This window comes from Corvus kubaryi, unplaced genomic scaffold (genome assembly GCF_017639235.1).
Source record: "Corvus kubaryi isolate FWS band 111438036 unplaced genomic scaffold, C.kubaryi_AGA036_p1.0 37383, whole genome shotgun sequence".
NCBI lineage: Eukaryota > Metazoa > Chordata > Aves > Passeriformes > Corvidae > Corvus > Corvus kubaryi.
In genome coordinates, this window is record NW_024581125.1 from 538,155 (window position 1) to 552,502 (window position 14,348).

The following is a 14,348-nucleotide window of genomic DNA, read 5'->3' on the forward strand; positions in this document are numbered from 1 at the left end:
GGCTGTTGCCAAAAACCTGGATTCCAGGCCACGCTTCATTTACCAAGCCCCCTCTCCATCTGCTCCCCCTTCACCTGCCCCTGCGCTCCCAGGGTTCCAGGGAGCCTGGGGCTGCTGCGGGCTGTGCGAGGAGCGCGGGAGACAGCGGAGCCGTGTGTCTAAGCTTGGGATGTTTTCCCAGCTCCAAAGCTCGCACAGAGATCCGCGTGTCTCCAGCCCAAGCGTGTTCTGCTGAGTGAGAAAAAGTGCATTTCTTGGGGGATTTGCGTTTTATGTACGAGTTTGTACCTGAGGTAAATAAGGAGGTTTGTGCCAGGGCGAGCGCCGGGGCTTCCTGCGAGGGTTTGGTTCACACCTAGACAGTTCTCTCTCAGTTTGGCTTCTCCCTGCACGGTGGCCGAGCAGGTCAGTCACTCCTTAAGCCTGCATTATGTAAACCAGGTTGTTTGGGTTGGCTGTGCTCCTCAGCTCCGTATCCATGCCTGAGCCAGCGCAGCCTGGGCTCCCGACCCGGCCAGCTCGGGGCTGCTGCCTTCGGGGAACGGCTCAGCTCGGAGAGCTCAGCCTCTCCCAGGGAGCAGTTCTGCTGGGAATCACTTCAGGACAGCAAAAAAAGCTGCTCTGGAAAGATCACCCAATCATTAAGGTTGGAAAAGCCCTCTAAGATCATCCAGCCTTTAACCAGCACTGCCAAGGCCACTGCTAACCCATGGCCCCAGGTGCCACATCCACAGGTGTTTTAAACACTTCCGGTGATGGTGACTCCAGCACTGCCCTGGGCAGCCTGTTCCAGTGCCTGACCATCCCTTCTTGGGAGCTTCTCATTATGGACCATAGCACCTGGCCTGCTGGATGGATTCCCTCAGTGCAGTTGTCTCTGTTCCCCCTTGGGCTGACGAGTAACAAACACTTCAGCTGCACCCAGGAACCCAGTCAAAAACTGGCTCCAAGATGTGGGTTTCCCCTGGGAAAGGTGCCCCTGTGGCTCTGGGGATGGTACTTCTGATAGTGCCCTTTCGGGAGGACTCCAAAAGCCTGGATTTGCTGAAGGACAAGGCATCCTCTCCTCTGTGCTTCCAGATAATGGAAGAGCTTCCAGGCTGCCCTGGGGAACCACAGCGTTTCCACGCAGGGAAGCATCCCTTGGCACCAAACCCATCGCTCAGGGCCTGTGGGCAGCCTGATTCCAAGAGATTTTTAGCTCTTTCCTATGCCTTGTGATGCCAGGTGATCCGTTCCTACCCCGTTAGTGTTCCCACAGTAGAAATGGGCTTTGCCATGCTCCCAAACCCGCCTGGCTCATCACCTCGAGGCACCTTGTCAGAGTGGCTTGGAGGAGCGGTCGCCCTTCCTGCTCCCAGTGTCCTGGAAGGGAATTTCTGCAGGGGAAGGAAGACATCTGCACATCTCACCCTGCGCCGCTTCCCAAACTGGGATCTCACCAAGGCTCCTGCTGAACAGGCTCCTGCTGTCAGACAGGGAGAATTAAGGATGATAAATGGAGCTAATCACGTTATTAAAGAGTGGAAGCAACCAAAGGCATTGTTGTTTTCCAACAGGAGGACGTTCAGCTGATTTGGGTTTTCCAGAACGCTGGCGCTCGTTCTTTTTGGGCGCCAGCATTAATCTCCTGGGCGCTGCTGTGGGATACAAACGAGTTCACTTCTGTAAGGTTCAGGGGAGAAATTTTTTTTTTCTTTTTCTTTTCATTGTTTTCTTTTATTTTCCTTTCAACGCAACAGCATGTCAGGCTCTGGCACAGCAATATCCTGCAGAATTCCCAGTGCCAAGAATGTTAAGTTGCTTGGAGAGGAAAGGCTCCTGAACAGTCTGGTGTAAACAAAAGGCAGGGAAGGCTGGAGCCCATCCTAAATAAAGTTCTTTATTACGGGTGAGCTTTTCAGATTTTTGGCACCAGGCAGCGCTCTGGCTTTGTGCTGGTAATTTAAAACCGCCATATCGTGTAGTCCAATTTTATTAAATTTGATTAAATATTTGCAGCTCAAATAACAGAGCCCATCACAATACAGCTCTGATTACCAGGGCTGGAATCCAACCAGCACCGTTGCTGGGGAGAGGGCGGCTCAGGGGGCGGTGGGAAGGCAGTTGGAATGATCATCTCTCCCAGTTTGCAGAGCTGGGAGCGTGTCCCGCAGGTTGAGACATTTTTGGGAAGGATAAATATTCCCCTGGATCCCTGGCAGTGTTCCAGGCCAGGTTGAACAGGGCTTGGAGCAGCCTGGGCTAGTGGAAGGTGTCCCTGCCCATGGCAGGGGGTTGGAACAAGGTGAGCTCTAAGGTCCCTCCCAGCCCAAACCATTCTGGGATTCCACGGAATTTGTCATTTCACTGCATTTTACCAATACTCCGTGTTTTTACTCTGATTTCAAGCATCCTGATGGTCACAGGTTATGGTGGAGGGAGGATGTGCAGGAATGATCTCGTAGGAGTGCTTGAAAGCCTTCAGCAGGGGGAACAGTCAGCTCTGCAGCGTGCTCCTGATGCCTCCCGTGCCCCGAAATCCAACTCCCTCTGATTTGTTTTCCTAAATTATGTTCCAGTTTCTTGGCTGTTCGGTTTCAGTGTGAAATTGTTTTCCTGGTGCAGTTACTAATTGCTTGAATCCTGTTCTTAGCCTGGCTGGGGGATTAATTTCACTCTGCTCCCTCTCTCCAAGCACTTTGGGCTCTTCCTTTTTTTTTCACTGAACTAAGACTGGTTTGGTCGGTGCTGCTCCTGCCTTTGCTGTTAAATACCTGGATTAGCACAAGGATTTTTATTTCCCCTTTTGGGGAGTTTCCTTTGTTCTGTTTAGGATTTAGTGTCAGAGTTTTATTGACAGCTTTTGAGAGGGGAGATTCTAAGTGACCTTTTCTGCTCCCAGATCAGGGTTGGTGCCTCCCAAATTTAATAACATTTGTTAAGTGCTGCACCGGGGTCCTCTAAGGAGAATCTCTGGAGAATCCTTACGGAGTGATTTTAGACTCTGCATTGGGACAGCCTGTTTAGATAACCCCAAGAGTTGTTTGTCAACACCTTGCCTGGAGCTGCTGAAGTGGGTTTTAGCAGAGCTTGTCAGTTTTGCATTTCTAAGGAATCCTGTCCTGGTTTTCTCCCCGGGAACAAGGTTGTTGGTGGCATTCCCTGCTCTCTGAAGCTCGAGTGGTGGATGCATTAAAACATGCTGTTCCTTGGAAAGCTGACACTGCCACCATCATGTTGATCACTTCTTGACATGCTTTTCCTCTTGGGGTTTTTGGCTGTTTTGGGGTTGTTTTAAATCCGGTGGAGAGCTGGACCGTGTCACAGAATCCTGGAATGGTTTGGGTTGGAAGGGACCTCAAAGCTCATCTGCTTCCACCCCCTGCCCTGGGCAGGGACACACACCTCACACACCTTCCACTGTCCCAGGCTGCTCAGGGCCCTGTTTTGTGAAGCATTACTGAGGCTCTGGATCCTGGCTTTTCCTTCCCCTCCAGTAGCACAGCTGGGTGGAACTGGATGAGCTTTAACGTTCCTTCCAGCCCAACTTGTTCTGGGATTCTCCACTAATGCCAGAGTGGGAGCTTACAGGGACACCTTCGGCCGGTGCATCTCTGGATTTCCTGCCTAGACAGTCACTGTGGATGTGCCTGTGGGATGTTTTTGGGGGAGAAATGGGTTCATGGTGAGTTTGGCAGTGCTGGGTTAATGACTGCACTCAATCTTAGAGGGCTTTTCCAACCTAAACGATTCTGTGACTCCATGATTCTTTTTCCGTGCAAAAGAGAGGAGCCTGAGAGAGGAAAGCGTCCTGTGATGATGTTGCTATTGCAGAAACCTGGAGCTGTTTGGGTATTGTTTGCAGCTAAGCAGGTGAAACTGGTGTGTTTAAAAAGAAATAAAAGGGAAAATGAAAGGATTTGTCAACAATTACAGCGCTGCATTTGTCAAGGAAAGTGTAATATCCCTCTGAGCTGGTTCTGATTACTGGAGTGTTTGGAGCGGTTTGTTTTAGGACAAAAGGTTGTTTGGAGGAAAATAGACCAGTGAGAAACCCTGGTGTAACGTGGGAGTGTAATCCAGAGGAAACCTCGGAGCTCTGTGTGGCATGGAGTGTCACTGTGGTTCGAGGCAGCACGGTTGGAAGCCTGGCTTCCCACAGACCCACACATGCAGAGGAGGCCCTGACCCGCCGGAGAAATCCCTGCTGGAAATACCCTGTCCTGCTCCAAGTGGAGGACGTCAGTCTGTCTGATCCAAAAATAACATTTCGCTTGGATATTTGGGAAAATTTCTTCACTGGAAGGGTGGTCAGGCGCTGGCACAGGCTGCCGGGGGCAGAGGTGGAGTCTCCATCCCTGGAAGTGATCAGAAAATGGGATGTGGCACTGGGGGACACGGTTTGTGGTGGTGCTGGACTGATGGTTGCACTCGGTCATCTCAGAGGTCTCCTCCAGCCTGAACAGTTGTGGGATCACGAAGACACTTCTTGAGGGGTGCTGTCAGTGGTGCTCCAAGAGAGAAACCCCTTCCAGTAGGAGACCAAACAAAATCTTGTGGTTTAGTGTCACCTCTGGGGGACCTCAGTCACTCAGGGAACCCCACCCTCCTCCTCCTCGGTCCTCCCAGCTCCATCTCTGCTTCCCAGGGGCCTGCACTGCTCATAGAGTCCCAGGATTGGGCTGGAAGGGACCTTAAAGCCCATCCCATCCCAGCCCTGCCATGGACAGGGACACCTCCCACTGTCCCAGGCTGCTCCAAGCCCCAGTGTCCAGCCTGGCCTTGGGCACTGCCAGGGATCCAGGGGCAGCCCCAGCTGCTCTGGGCACCCTGTGCCAGGGCCTGCCCACCCTCACAGGGAATATATCCCATTTCACCTTTCCCTCCTTCAGCTTAAGCTCCCTCTGCTCATGGAGTTTTCTCATGGATGTTAGAAGGGAGACAGGAGAATTCTGTTGGCTTTTGCCTGACTGGTAAAGCTTAGTCTGAAGCTTAATAATAACAACAACGACAATAATAATAATAAAAATAATAACATCCCTTAATAATAAGAATAAATGAATGGAGTCCCCACCTGCCGAAACGAAGGTGTTCAAGGGCTGGGGGCAGGGCTTTCATGCTGCATTGTTTGCTTTTATCCCCCAAATGTGGACAGGCAGTGGGAACAGGGCAAACTCTGCCCAGGACGTGGTGGGGTTTTTACTTGCACAGGCTTAATGTCCGATTAGTTCAGCAGCTCAGGGGCTGCAGTTCTAGGAAAAAAAACAATGGGAATGACACAAATGTTGGAAGAATTGGATTACATGGGTCCTGCTGCACTCAGTGACGTATGAGAGGGGTAAGTTGGGCTGAAGCCTGTGAAAATGAGGGAAGCTTTTGGCTTATGTTCTGGTTATTAATTTACTTGGAGGAAAACAAAATATTCTTTGTATAAATCCTTGTTATAGGCCAAATTAAGTATGGCAGTGCTTAAGAAATCCCACTGGCTTTGTGGGAGCTGACTCACATTTGGACATGGGCTTCTTGTGCTTGCTGGAGGGGAATTTAGATAATTTCACGGCACTTGTTTTAAATGTTTCACCTGGAGACGTAGAGGAGCAGTAATTTTTTAACTTAGGTTTTGTAATTTAGTCTCCAGTTTTTAGATTTACTCTAGTTAGCAAGGCTTTGTTTGGGCATACTGCCTGGCAGGGTGAATTTGGGGGAGATTTCCAGTGGAATCGGTGTTCCTAGAACAGCACTGAACCTGCACTGACTGCCAGGTATTGATGCTTCTGTGTTGTTTAAATTCCTGTTTTACACTTGTGAAAGACAGCTCTCCTCAGCTTAAAAATATTTTCATTATATAATCGTTTAAAAACCATCTGAATAAGCCCAAATTCCTGGTCGGAGCTTTGGAAATGCCTCTGCTGGAAACTCCCATCTTTTACTATAAAGTAGGTTTTATGTAAATTCTGTGAGTCTGAGGCTGTGCTGCGCTGAATTTTAATTCCCCTGCTTTGGGCTCCAGAGCACCCAATTAAATCCGTGGAGGGATTATGCTCTCGGGGGTCCTGATGCCATGTTAGATTTGGGATTATATCTGAGGGATAAAGAGCAAAATCAGAGCGGGGCTTTAAATAGACCTTTTGGTGCTTCGAGACTCCACCCCCCAGCTGAGGGAGCAGAAGGGGAAAACACGGAGTGATTTTGCCTTAAAATAGTTTAATCTGACAAATTCCGATGCGTTGCTTTGGCAATCACTTGTGCTGGAGGTATCTTCTCTTTTAAGGCTGTCATTTTCTATGTTTGTTCACCTCTTGTTATATGGAAGGAGGTTTTTATTGTGGCTTTAAATATGGGATGTGTTGGGTGATCTGTGACCCCAAATCTTTCGTTTCCCTGCCCATTTTTAAGGTGTTTCAAACCCATTCCTTCTCTGTGTTTGAAAGCTACCTAATTATTTGTGTGTTCCCAACAGAAGCCATCCTTCAGCTGAACACCAAGAATGAAACTTGGGCTGAAGTACAGTTTTTATTGCCATGTTTTCCTCTGTCAGAGGACAGATCCTTCCAAGAGCTGTGGCACAGGCTTGGATTTCCTTGATTTAAAATGGATATATCAGCATCCAGCTGTGACACCTTCCCCTTCCACAGAATCCCAGAGTGGTTTTGTTGGAAGGGACCTTGAAGATCGTCTCGTTCCAGCCATGAGTGTGGCATCCAGGCAGCTACTAACGCTCAGAAATTGGGAGGAATGAAAGCTGTGAATGTAAGGATGTGGGAGGAGGTGTGTACCCAAAGACTGCTCTTAAAATTGTACGTCAGCTGCTGTTTCGAAGAGAACTTGGACAAGTTGCTGCTTGGAGCCTGGGCTTGTATTTGAACTGGTCCACTCTTCAGTACTGCCCTGGGAGCAGATTTGCATTCAGTCCCCTGCCATTTTATATGCAAATTCTCTCTCTCTAAGATAATTCTCCCCTTGCTAATGCACTTCATTCAGCATTTGAAGCATCATCTTGAGGAAGCACTTTTTTTTTTAAGTGCGCCCTTTATCTCTTGCTGGCGTTTTTCTGTCCAAAGCATTCATGAAAAAGCTCTTTCCTTTCTTTTTTTTTCCTCCTCCCAAAAATTCCATCAAAGCACTGTTTTGATGGCTTAACTTCAAGCATTTGATCTTGAATTCATCAGCCTTCTGATTTTTTGAGCCCTGCAATTAACGTCGACAGGCTTGATCTTTGATGTGACCCGATGGTCAAAGCCAACTGTAGGGAAATACAGCTGCAGCCAGACTGAGTTAATTCAAATCAGTTTGTAAACCCTGCTGTAATTCTTCTGGAGAAGCGTAGATTATTGGCCCTGGAGTGTGTTGGTTGGTAACGGACTGAGCACTGCTGGTTCAGAGAGGTGGAGCGGCGGAGTTGTTGGGAGGTTGGGGAAGGGAAAGGATGGGGCTGGTTTATGCATCTCGGCTCTGTTGGGAGCCCTCAAACCCCAGAGCAGCTGTTTCTCTCAGGACTCAGGAGGTCAGAAAGCATCCAGAGGAAGTCACCTCACAGGAGGAGTCTTGAATTAAAGCTTCATGACTCTATGGAGACTCGATAATGCGTGCGCTGTCACTGGCTGTCCTGGCCCCAGGGGCGCTGGGGTTTCCCAGGAGCTCTGCCTTGGCTTTCTGGGATCTCAGGATTTGGGATCTGGAGGGAGTCTCTCGAAAGCGTGCTGTACACAAGGCTGTGGGCACAGGAGATGCATCCACACCTGCCCTGGGCAGCCCGGACCTTCCCAAGTGTCTGATGTACTCTTCGATAGGGTTGAGCTGTGGGGCTGTGATGATGTAACCCAGCTTGCTTCCCAAATAAACAAACAAACCTCCTCCTCCTCCCTGGCCTTGGCTTTCCTTGGCCACGCTCTCATGCCCTTTCCCTTGAGTTGACACTGGCTCCAGCTGACAGAGGTTCATCTGTCTGCAAGTTGAGGGTGACCCAGCAGGGAGACAATCACCTGCTTTGCTTGTGGGGTTTGATTTTGGCGTTTTCTTTCCCCCTGCCCTGGCGTCCCTCCCTCAGCCAGCTCTCCCTGGGGTTGGATGACTCCAAGGGTGTGGAGCTGCCTGTTCTGGCCGCACGTCAGAGATAACCAACAGCAGCCTCTCAGCTGGCTCACCCATTCTTCTGCTGATTCCCTGGATCCCATCGGTTGGGTTTGCCGCTGGCTTGGGAGCAGGTCGGGCAGAGGTGGGAAGCCCTGCACTAATCCTGGTGAGCTGTCAGCAGTTTGTGCCTCTGTGTCCTCGTTCAGGGCAGACTTTGCAGGATGGTTATTACATTGTCAATTCAAATGCCTGCCGTGGTTGTTGAGTTCAGATGTTGCATGGGCTGGGACCTGGTTGTTACGTTAAAAAGTCTGCATTCCAAATATTTGTTAGCAAATGGCCTCACTTAATTTAGCCTCCTGCAAATGCTCAGCTGCAGCCAACTCAACTCAGCTCAGCTGCAGTCTGAGTAAAACACTGCTGAGACACTCTTAACCCAAACACTGTTTCCTTGTCCTGCCCAGCCTCTGAGCCCAACCTGAAGCTGCGCTCCAGACTAAAGCAGAAGGTTGCTGAGAGGAGGAGCAGCCCCCTCCTGCGCAGGAAGGACGGGCCCGTGGTGACGGCGCTCAAGAAGCGCCCGCTGGACGTCACAGGTACGGCGGGTAAGCGACATTTCCTCAGTTCCTCACCCCTTTCTCCTCTTCCAGAACGCATTCCTGGCTCCTTCGTGTGCCTCAGTGGAACCAAGCTGAGGGCACTGGGCTTGTCCAGCCTGGGGGAGGCTGAGGTCAGGCCTCGTCCGGATCCGCAGCTTCCTCACGAGGGGCAGCTCTGATCTCTGCCCCTGTGACCCGACACACACCTGGAGCTGTGTCAGCTAGGATGGAAAACAGGAAGAGGTTCTTGACACAAGGGGTCTAAACATGCAGCTGATACTTTGACTACTCACTTGGTAGTTTCTTGTTGAAAAGTCCTGTTCTTTCAGGAATAAAGTTTGTAAGTGAGATCAGAGTAGAGAACATGAGGAGATTACCATAAAGTTAATTCTTAGCACCATCTAGGGATGTCTCTGGGTAAGTACCACCCAGGGACAGCTTTGCCAGGCTTGTCTCGCTCCGAGGCACACGTTCATCACTCCATCAAACTCAAAGGGAGCTCCCTTTAGACAGCGGAGTGGGATTGGGAGACCCTGGGGTGGCTCAGCGCTTCTCTGTGTCAGAGCCTCTCTGTTTGCAGAGGGGAAGGATGATTTCAAGAGCTAAGAATGGTGGAATCATAGAACATCCTGAGTTGGAAGGCAGCCACAAGGATAATCCAGTCCAAACCCTGGCCCTGCACAGGACACCCCAACAATCCCAGCCTGTGCCTGAGAGCATTGTCCAAACCTTCCATGAGTTCTGGCAGGCTTTCAGACCCGAAAATCCAATTTCCTTCACTCACACAATGCTATGTGGCACGTGGCTCCTGGGATAAGTCAGCCTCTGCTGGCTGACCATTTCTCTCAGCAGTGCCTTCAGAAATGGCAGTGGAAGCTCCCATTTCTCACTGGCATGGACATGGTTCAAGAAGCCAGCCTGGAGCCTGCTAGAAAAGTGTCTGAGTTCTCATGGTAAGAGGGGACTTCTAAATGGAAAATAGGTTTTTAAAACAGTCCCACTTGAGGGAGTAGAAATTATGTTTAATCCCTGAAGAATGCAGGGGGTTCTGGTGGGACACCTTCCACTTGACCAGGTTGTTCCAGCCTGGCCTTGGACACTGCCAGGGATCCAGGGGCAGCCACAGCTACTCTGGGCACCCTGTGCCAGGGCCTGCCCACCCTCCCAGGGAACAATTCCTTCCCAATATCCCATCCAATCCTGCCCTCTGGCAGTGGGAAGCCATTCCCTGTGTCCTGTCCCTCCAGGCCCTTGTAATAATTAGCTTTTATTCCTCCTGGAGCAAGGAGGAGCCTGCTGCAGCCTGAGCCACTGCAGCTGCTGGGAGATTCTCCTGCTGCAAATGCTTGGGGACAGGGAAAGCTCAAAAGAAAAGGTTTTAATCTTATTAACCTTCCCAAAGAAAAGGAGGAGCACTGGCAGCTGTGCCATACAGCAGGTGAGAGACCTTCTGAGGGAAGTCTGATGCAAGGAGGTGTCTTTAGGATTAGAGGGAAAGAGGGTGAGAGAGGCACTTCTAGAAAAATGAAGCAGAACAGCTCCTGCGTCCTCCAGTCTGACCTCTTCAAACCTTCCATGTCTTATATCATCTTTCAATCATATTTCAAGTTATTAATACACTCTTAAGAGAAATCCCCGTGGGGAGAAGACTTAAATAAGCTGAGTAGGTACTTGGATGAACCATCTGAAAGTGTTTGTTGGTATTTTAAGAGCCCTGGGAAGATTTAGGGGGAAGAAGGGGAGGAGGAGGAGGGCTGCTTTCATCCAAAACGAAACTTGAGGGGTTGTTATCTGTCTAAATCCCATCAGAGAGATGGTTTCTAATGTTCAGAGTTGGTTTTGGATGTGTTTTTCAGACTCGGCATGCAACAGTGCTCCTGGATCTGGTCCCAGCTCTCCGAACAACAGCTCCAACAACATCAGCACCGAGAATGGAATTGCAGGATCAGTCACGAGTATCCAAGCAGAGGTACAGAGCCCTCCTTCCGTCTGCTTTTTAACACTCATCAGCTTCGGGAGGGTTTCAGGGCTAAACCACACGAAAGGAAAACCCTGGCTTGTGACTTGGAGCAGACTTTGGGAATTACCTCTCAGCCTGGGCTGACAGGATGCCTTATCTGTTTATTAAATCTGGCTTGAACCAGCTCACAGGCAGCTTGTGGTAACTTGCAGTGGTTTTGTAGTGAGGAGAAAGTAAAAATACAGGGATCCAGCAAGGTCAGATGCAAGTATTTTAATGTTTGGGGAATTTTTTCTTGTATATGGGGTGGATTTATTGTGTGCAGTAGGCTGGTCTAAATATGACCAAACCAGAACCGGATTAAAGGGAATGGGTTTAAACTTTTCCTCCTCAGCTGGGGATCTGAAAGCTTGGTGCCATGTGCTGGTTTATAATCCCATAAACTTTCACCATCGCTCCAGGCATCGATGGATGTCCAGGGCAGGGTGTTGGACTGGGTGAGTGGGGTTGGATTGAGCACAGCAGCTCCTGTGTTCAGGAATCCTGGATCCCTGCTTTTCCAAGGGGTCTGGGCCATGTGAGCTGGCTCCCACTATGAACTGTGCCTGTAGAAAACCCGTGTGGTTGTCTGATGTTACTGGTGCATTTCTTGTTATCCAGTAGCTGTTCTCCCCATGAATATAGAGTCTGTCTGAACACCAGGGCTCCACAAACAGGCTTGGGCTTGTTCTCCACAAATATTCCTTTAGGGTTGAAAAGGCCTTCTGATGGTGGAAATGTCAGCCCTTATTGCTTTCTAGTTTTGTACAGATTCTCACTTCATTTTTATTTCTAATGTGGTGTAACAGTATTTAATATGGGGGACCATGCCTCCTTCTCCACCCTCTGCCCTGCCAAATTATCCAGCACACATTCCAGCCCCTCTAGTCCGTGGTAAACCTTACAGATTCGGGTAATTGGTGTGAAGATAAAGATGGTGTGAGGTGGAGGCTTCACTTGCCCCAGGAGGACGAGCACTGAGTTTTGGTTTTGCTGATCCAGGAGCTGTCAGTCTTGTCTGTCCTTAGCAAACTGCAAATCCCCATTTTCCATCATGCTGCTGATGGAAAAACTAGTGGATTTGACAGCTTTTTGTGACATAAACAGAGCAGGCAGCTTCCCACAAGTCCCTGTCCAGGGCAGGGGGTTGGAACCTGTTGGTCTTTAAGGTCCCTTCCAGCCCAAACCATTCCATGAAGTCGGAGTGAGCTCCTGCAGGTGAATGTGAAGCTGGAGCATTCTCCTCCTCCATTTGATTTTTCAGCTAAATAACTGGAGCTGATCATCTGGGACTAGACCACCAACACCTAATCAAATGGACACTGACCACAAAAAAAAGCCTTTCCATCAACTGCTTGTAGTGCTGCAGTTTTGTGACTTAGGCTGAGGCACGAGCACCACAAATGATTTGGAAAAAAACACCCTGTCCTGCCCAAGCCTTTCCCTTTCCCAAAGAAAAATAACTCTGCATTTTATTTCAACATTCATGTCATGTGATCCCAGCTGATCCGTTGGTCTGCATTTGGGAAAAAATCAGTGGGGTTTGGTGTCTTTAAAACCTTCTTCTTCAGTAGGAGCTGTATGACCTGGGAGCTCAAGTGTTGGAGGTTTCTTTAATACCAGTTGACCAGGATTTCCCATGTTCCCACCATTAAATGTTTAGAAACGTTTGAATGTTCCTGAAAAGATGAAGCTGTGTTTCGTTGTTGGCTTCATGTTTTGTTTCAAGTGAGAAATGTATCTCGCTGCTGCTCAGTTCGCTGCCTCAGCCCTTGGAGCAGGTATGTGGGGAGATGGTGTCCACGGTCCTCATCTGAGTGCCTTCAGTGGGGAAAGGCTGCAGCCCTGCCTCCTTCAAAACAGGCCCTTTCTGTTCAGAAATGCTGCTTTTAAAGGCTTTTCCCTCTCTGAAAGGCACACAGCATTCACTGCCAGTGCAGTTGGTACAAGCCTCTAGAAACTGCTTGAGTACAGCTGCAAATTGTGCATTCAGCAATGGCTGTGTGCAATTCAGGCCCATTTGTGCACAGCCCAGAGACGGGAGCTGTGTGTTTAAAGTGATGATAATGCTGCCAAATCCCATATGCTGAGAGCATCAAGCTGCTGTGTTCTTCTCTCCTCTGTTTTCTGTATCAAATCCCCAGGAGAGGCTTTGAGGCACAACTCCAGAGTATTGATTGTTCAAAGGGAAAATGGATGTAGTTTTGTTTCATTTATGATATCAGTAAAATATTTCATTCCTCTGCTGACAATAAGTATCTTATTTTCAATGGCACACTGACATTGTGTAACTTAAATTAAAGCAAAATTGCCAGGAGTGCTCAAAAATCACTTGGAAGGAGAAGTGTGTGGGTACAAATAATCACATGGAGAGTCACTTTAGATTAGAGAGAAAAATGAAGATTTTTTTTTTTTTACAACAAGGCTGTTAAAAAAAATGGCACAGGCTGCCCAGAGAAGCTGTGGCTGCCTCATCCCTGGAATTGCCCATGGTGAGGCTGGATTTTGGGTTTGGAGCACCCTGGGATAGTGGAAGGTGTCCCTGCCCATGGCAGGGGGTGGAACAACCTGGCCATGAACAATCCCAGGGATGGGACAGCCACGACTTAGGTACAGATTGCCCCATAATAGAATATTGAGTCAAACAAAATCCCCTTTTTCACAACAGCACCTGAGTTTAACAGACTTCTGCAGAAGTCTTCTTGAAGTCTAAATTCTATTTACGTTGGAAAATCACCCGCAGAGACTTCAGGATGATCAGAACGCTGCTTTCCTAACAGGAAAATCAGGCACTTTATTGTAATTTTTATAATGGGTTTTCTCGTGCGTATTTCAAATCAGTCTTGTTTGGAAATTAAAGGTATTTTTGCTAAAGTGTTCTTGCTTCAAATGCCCGTAAGACAACTGAGCAAATCTTGCATTTCACCCTGAAAATCAGGAAATAGCTCTGTAAATGCAACCTTAAGGGTTTTGGATGAGATCTTAAAGTCTGATTTGTGCTAACACACGCTAGTAAATAACATAAATTGTCTGTTATTTGCTGAAGAGAAAAACACCAATTGTAAAGCTTTTTTTTTTTAAGATAACCTGTTTTACCTTTAAAAAAGGGCAAGTGCTTGAGGAGGACAAGTACCAAGGGAACAGCACGTAGTTGTTCCAGGGGAGGGTTAGATTGGATGCTAGGAGAAGATTCTTCCTCCAGAGGGTGCTGGGCACTGCCCAGGCTCCCCAGGGAATGGGCACGGCCCCGAGGCTGCCAGAGCCCCAGGAGCGTTTGGGCAGCGCTGCCAGGGATGCCCAGGGTGGGATTGGTGGGGGGTCTGTGCAGGGCCTGGGGCTGGATTTGATGATCCTCGTGGGTCCTCTCCGGCTCTGGAGACTCTGTGTCTCCTCCTGTTGTGTTGTCCTGGTGATTGTGCCGTGTCCTGGTGGGCTCTGGGGATGGGGTCTCACCAGGGCCCCGTTCTCGCTCTCCTTTCCAGACCAGCCTGGCTCACAGACTCGTGAACCGCGAGGGCTCCGTGACGCAACTCCCGCTCTACACCTCGCCCTCCCTGCCCAACATCACGCTAGGACTGCCTGCCACCGGCCCTTCCAGCGTAAGTGGAGTTGGGCCCAGCCTCTGGGATGTCAGTGGGGATGGGATCAGCCTCTGGGATGTCAGTGGGGTGGGGACCAGCCTCTGGGATGTCCCT

General features: G+C 49.3%; 1 protein-coding gene across 3 annotated transcripts in view; it reads left to right on the forward strand.

The window, feature by feature from the left end:
* HDAC4 (histone deacetylase 4) overlaps positions 1-14,348 on the forward strand; it is a 78,980-nt gene that overhangs the window by 20,300 nt on the left and 44,332 nt on the right. For all 3 annotated transcript variants that reach the window (XM_042035230.1, XM_042035228.1, XM_042035229.1), the window contains exons 5-7: positions 8,520-8,660; positions 10,511-10,623; positions 14,136-14,252. In XM_042035230.1, coding sequence (XP_041891164.1) covers positions 8,520-8,660; positions 10,511-10,623; positions 14,136-14,252 — 371 coding nt within the window. The remainder of the gene's footprint in view (positions 1-8,519; positions 8,661-10,510; positions 10,624-14,135; positions 14,253-14,348) is intronic.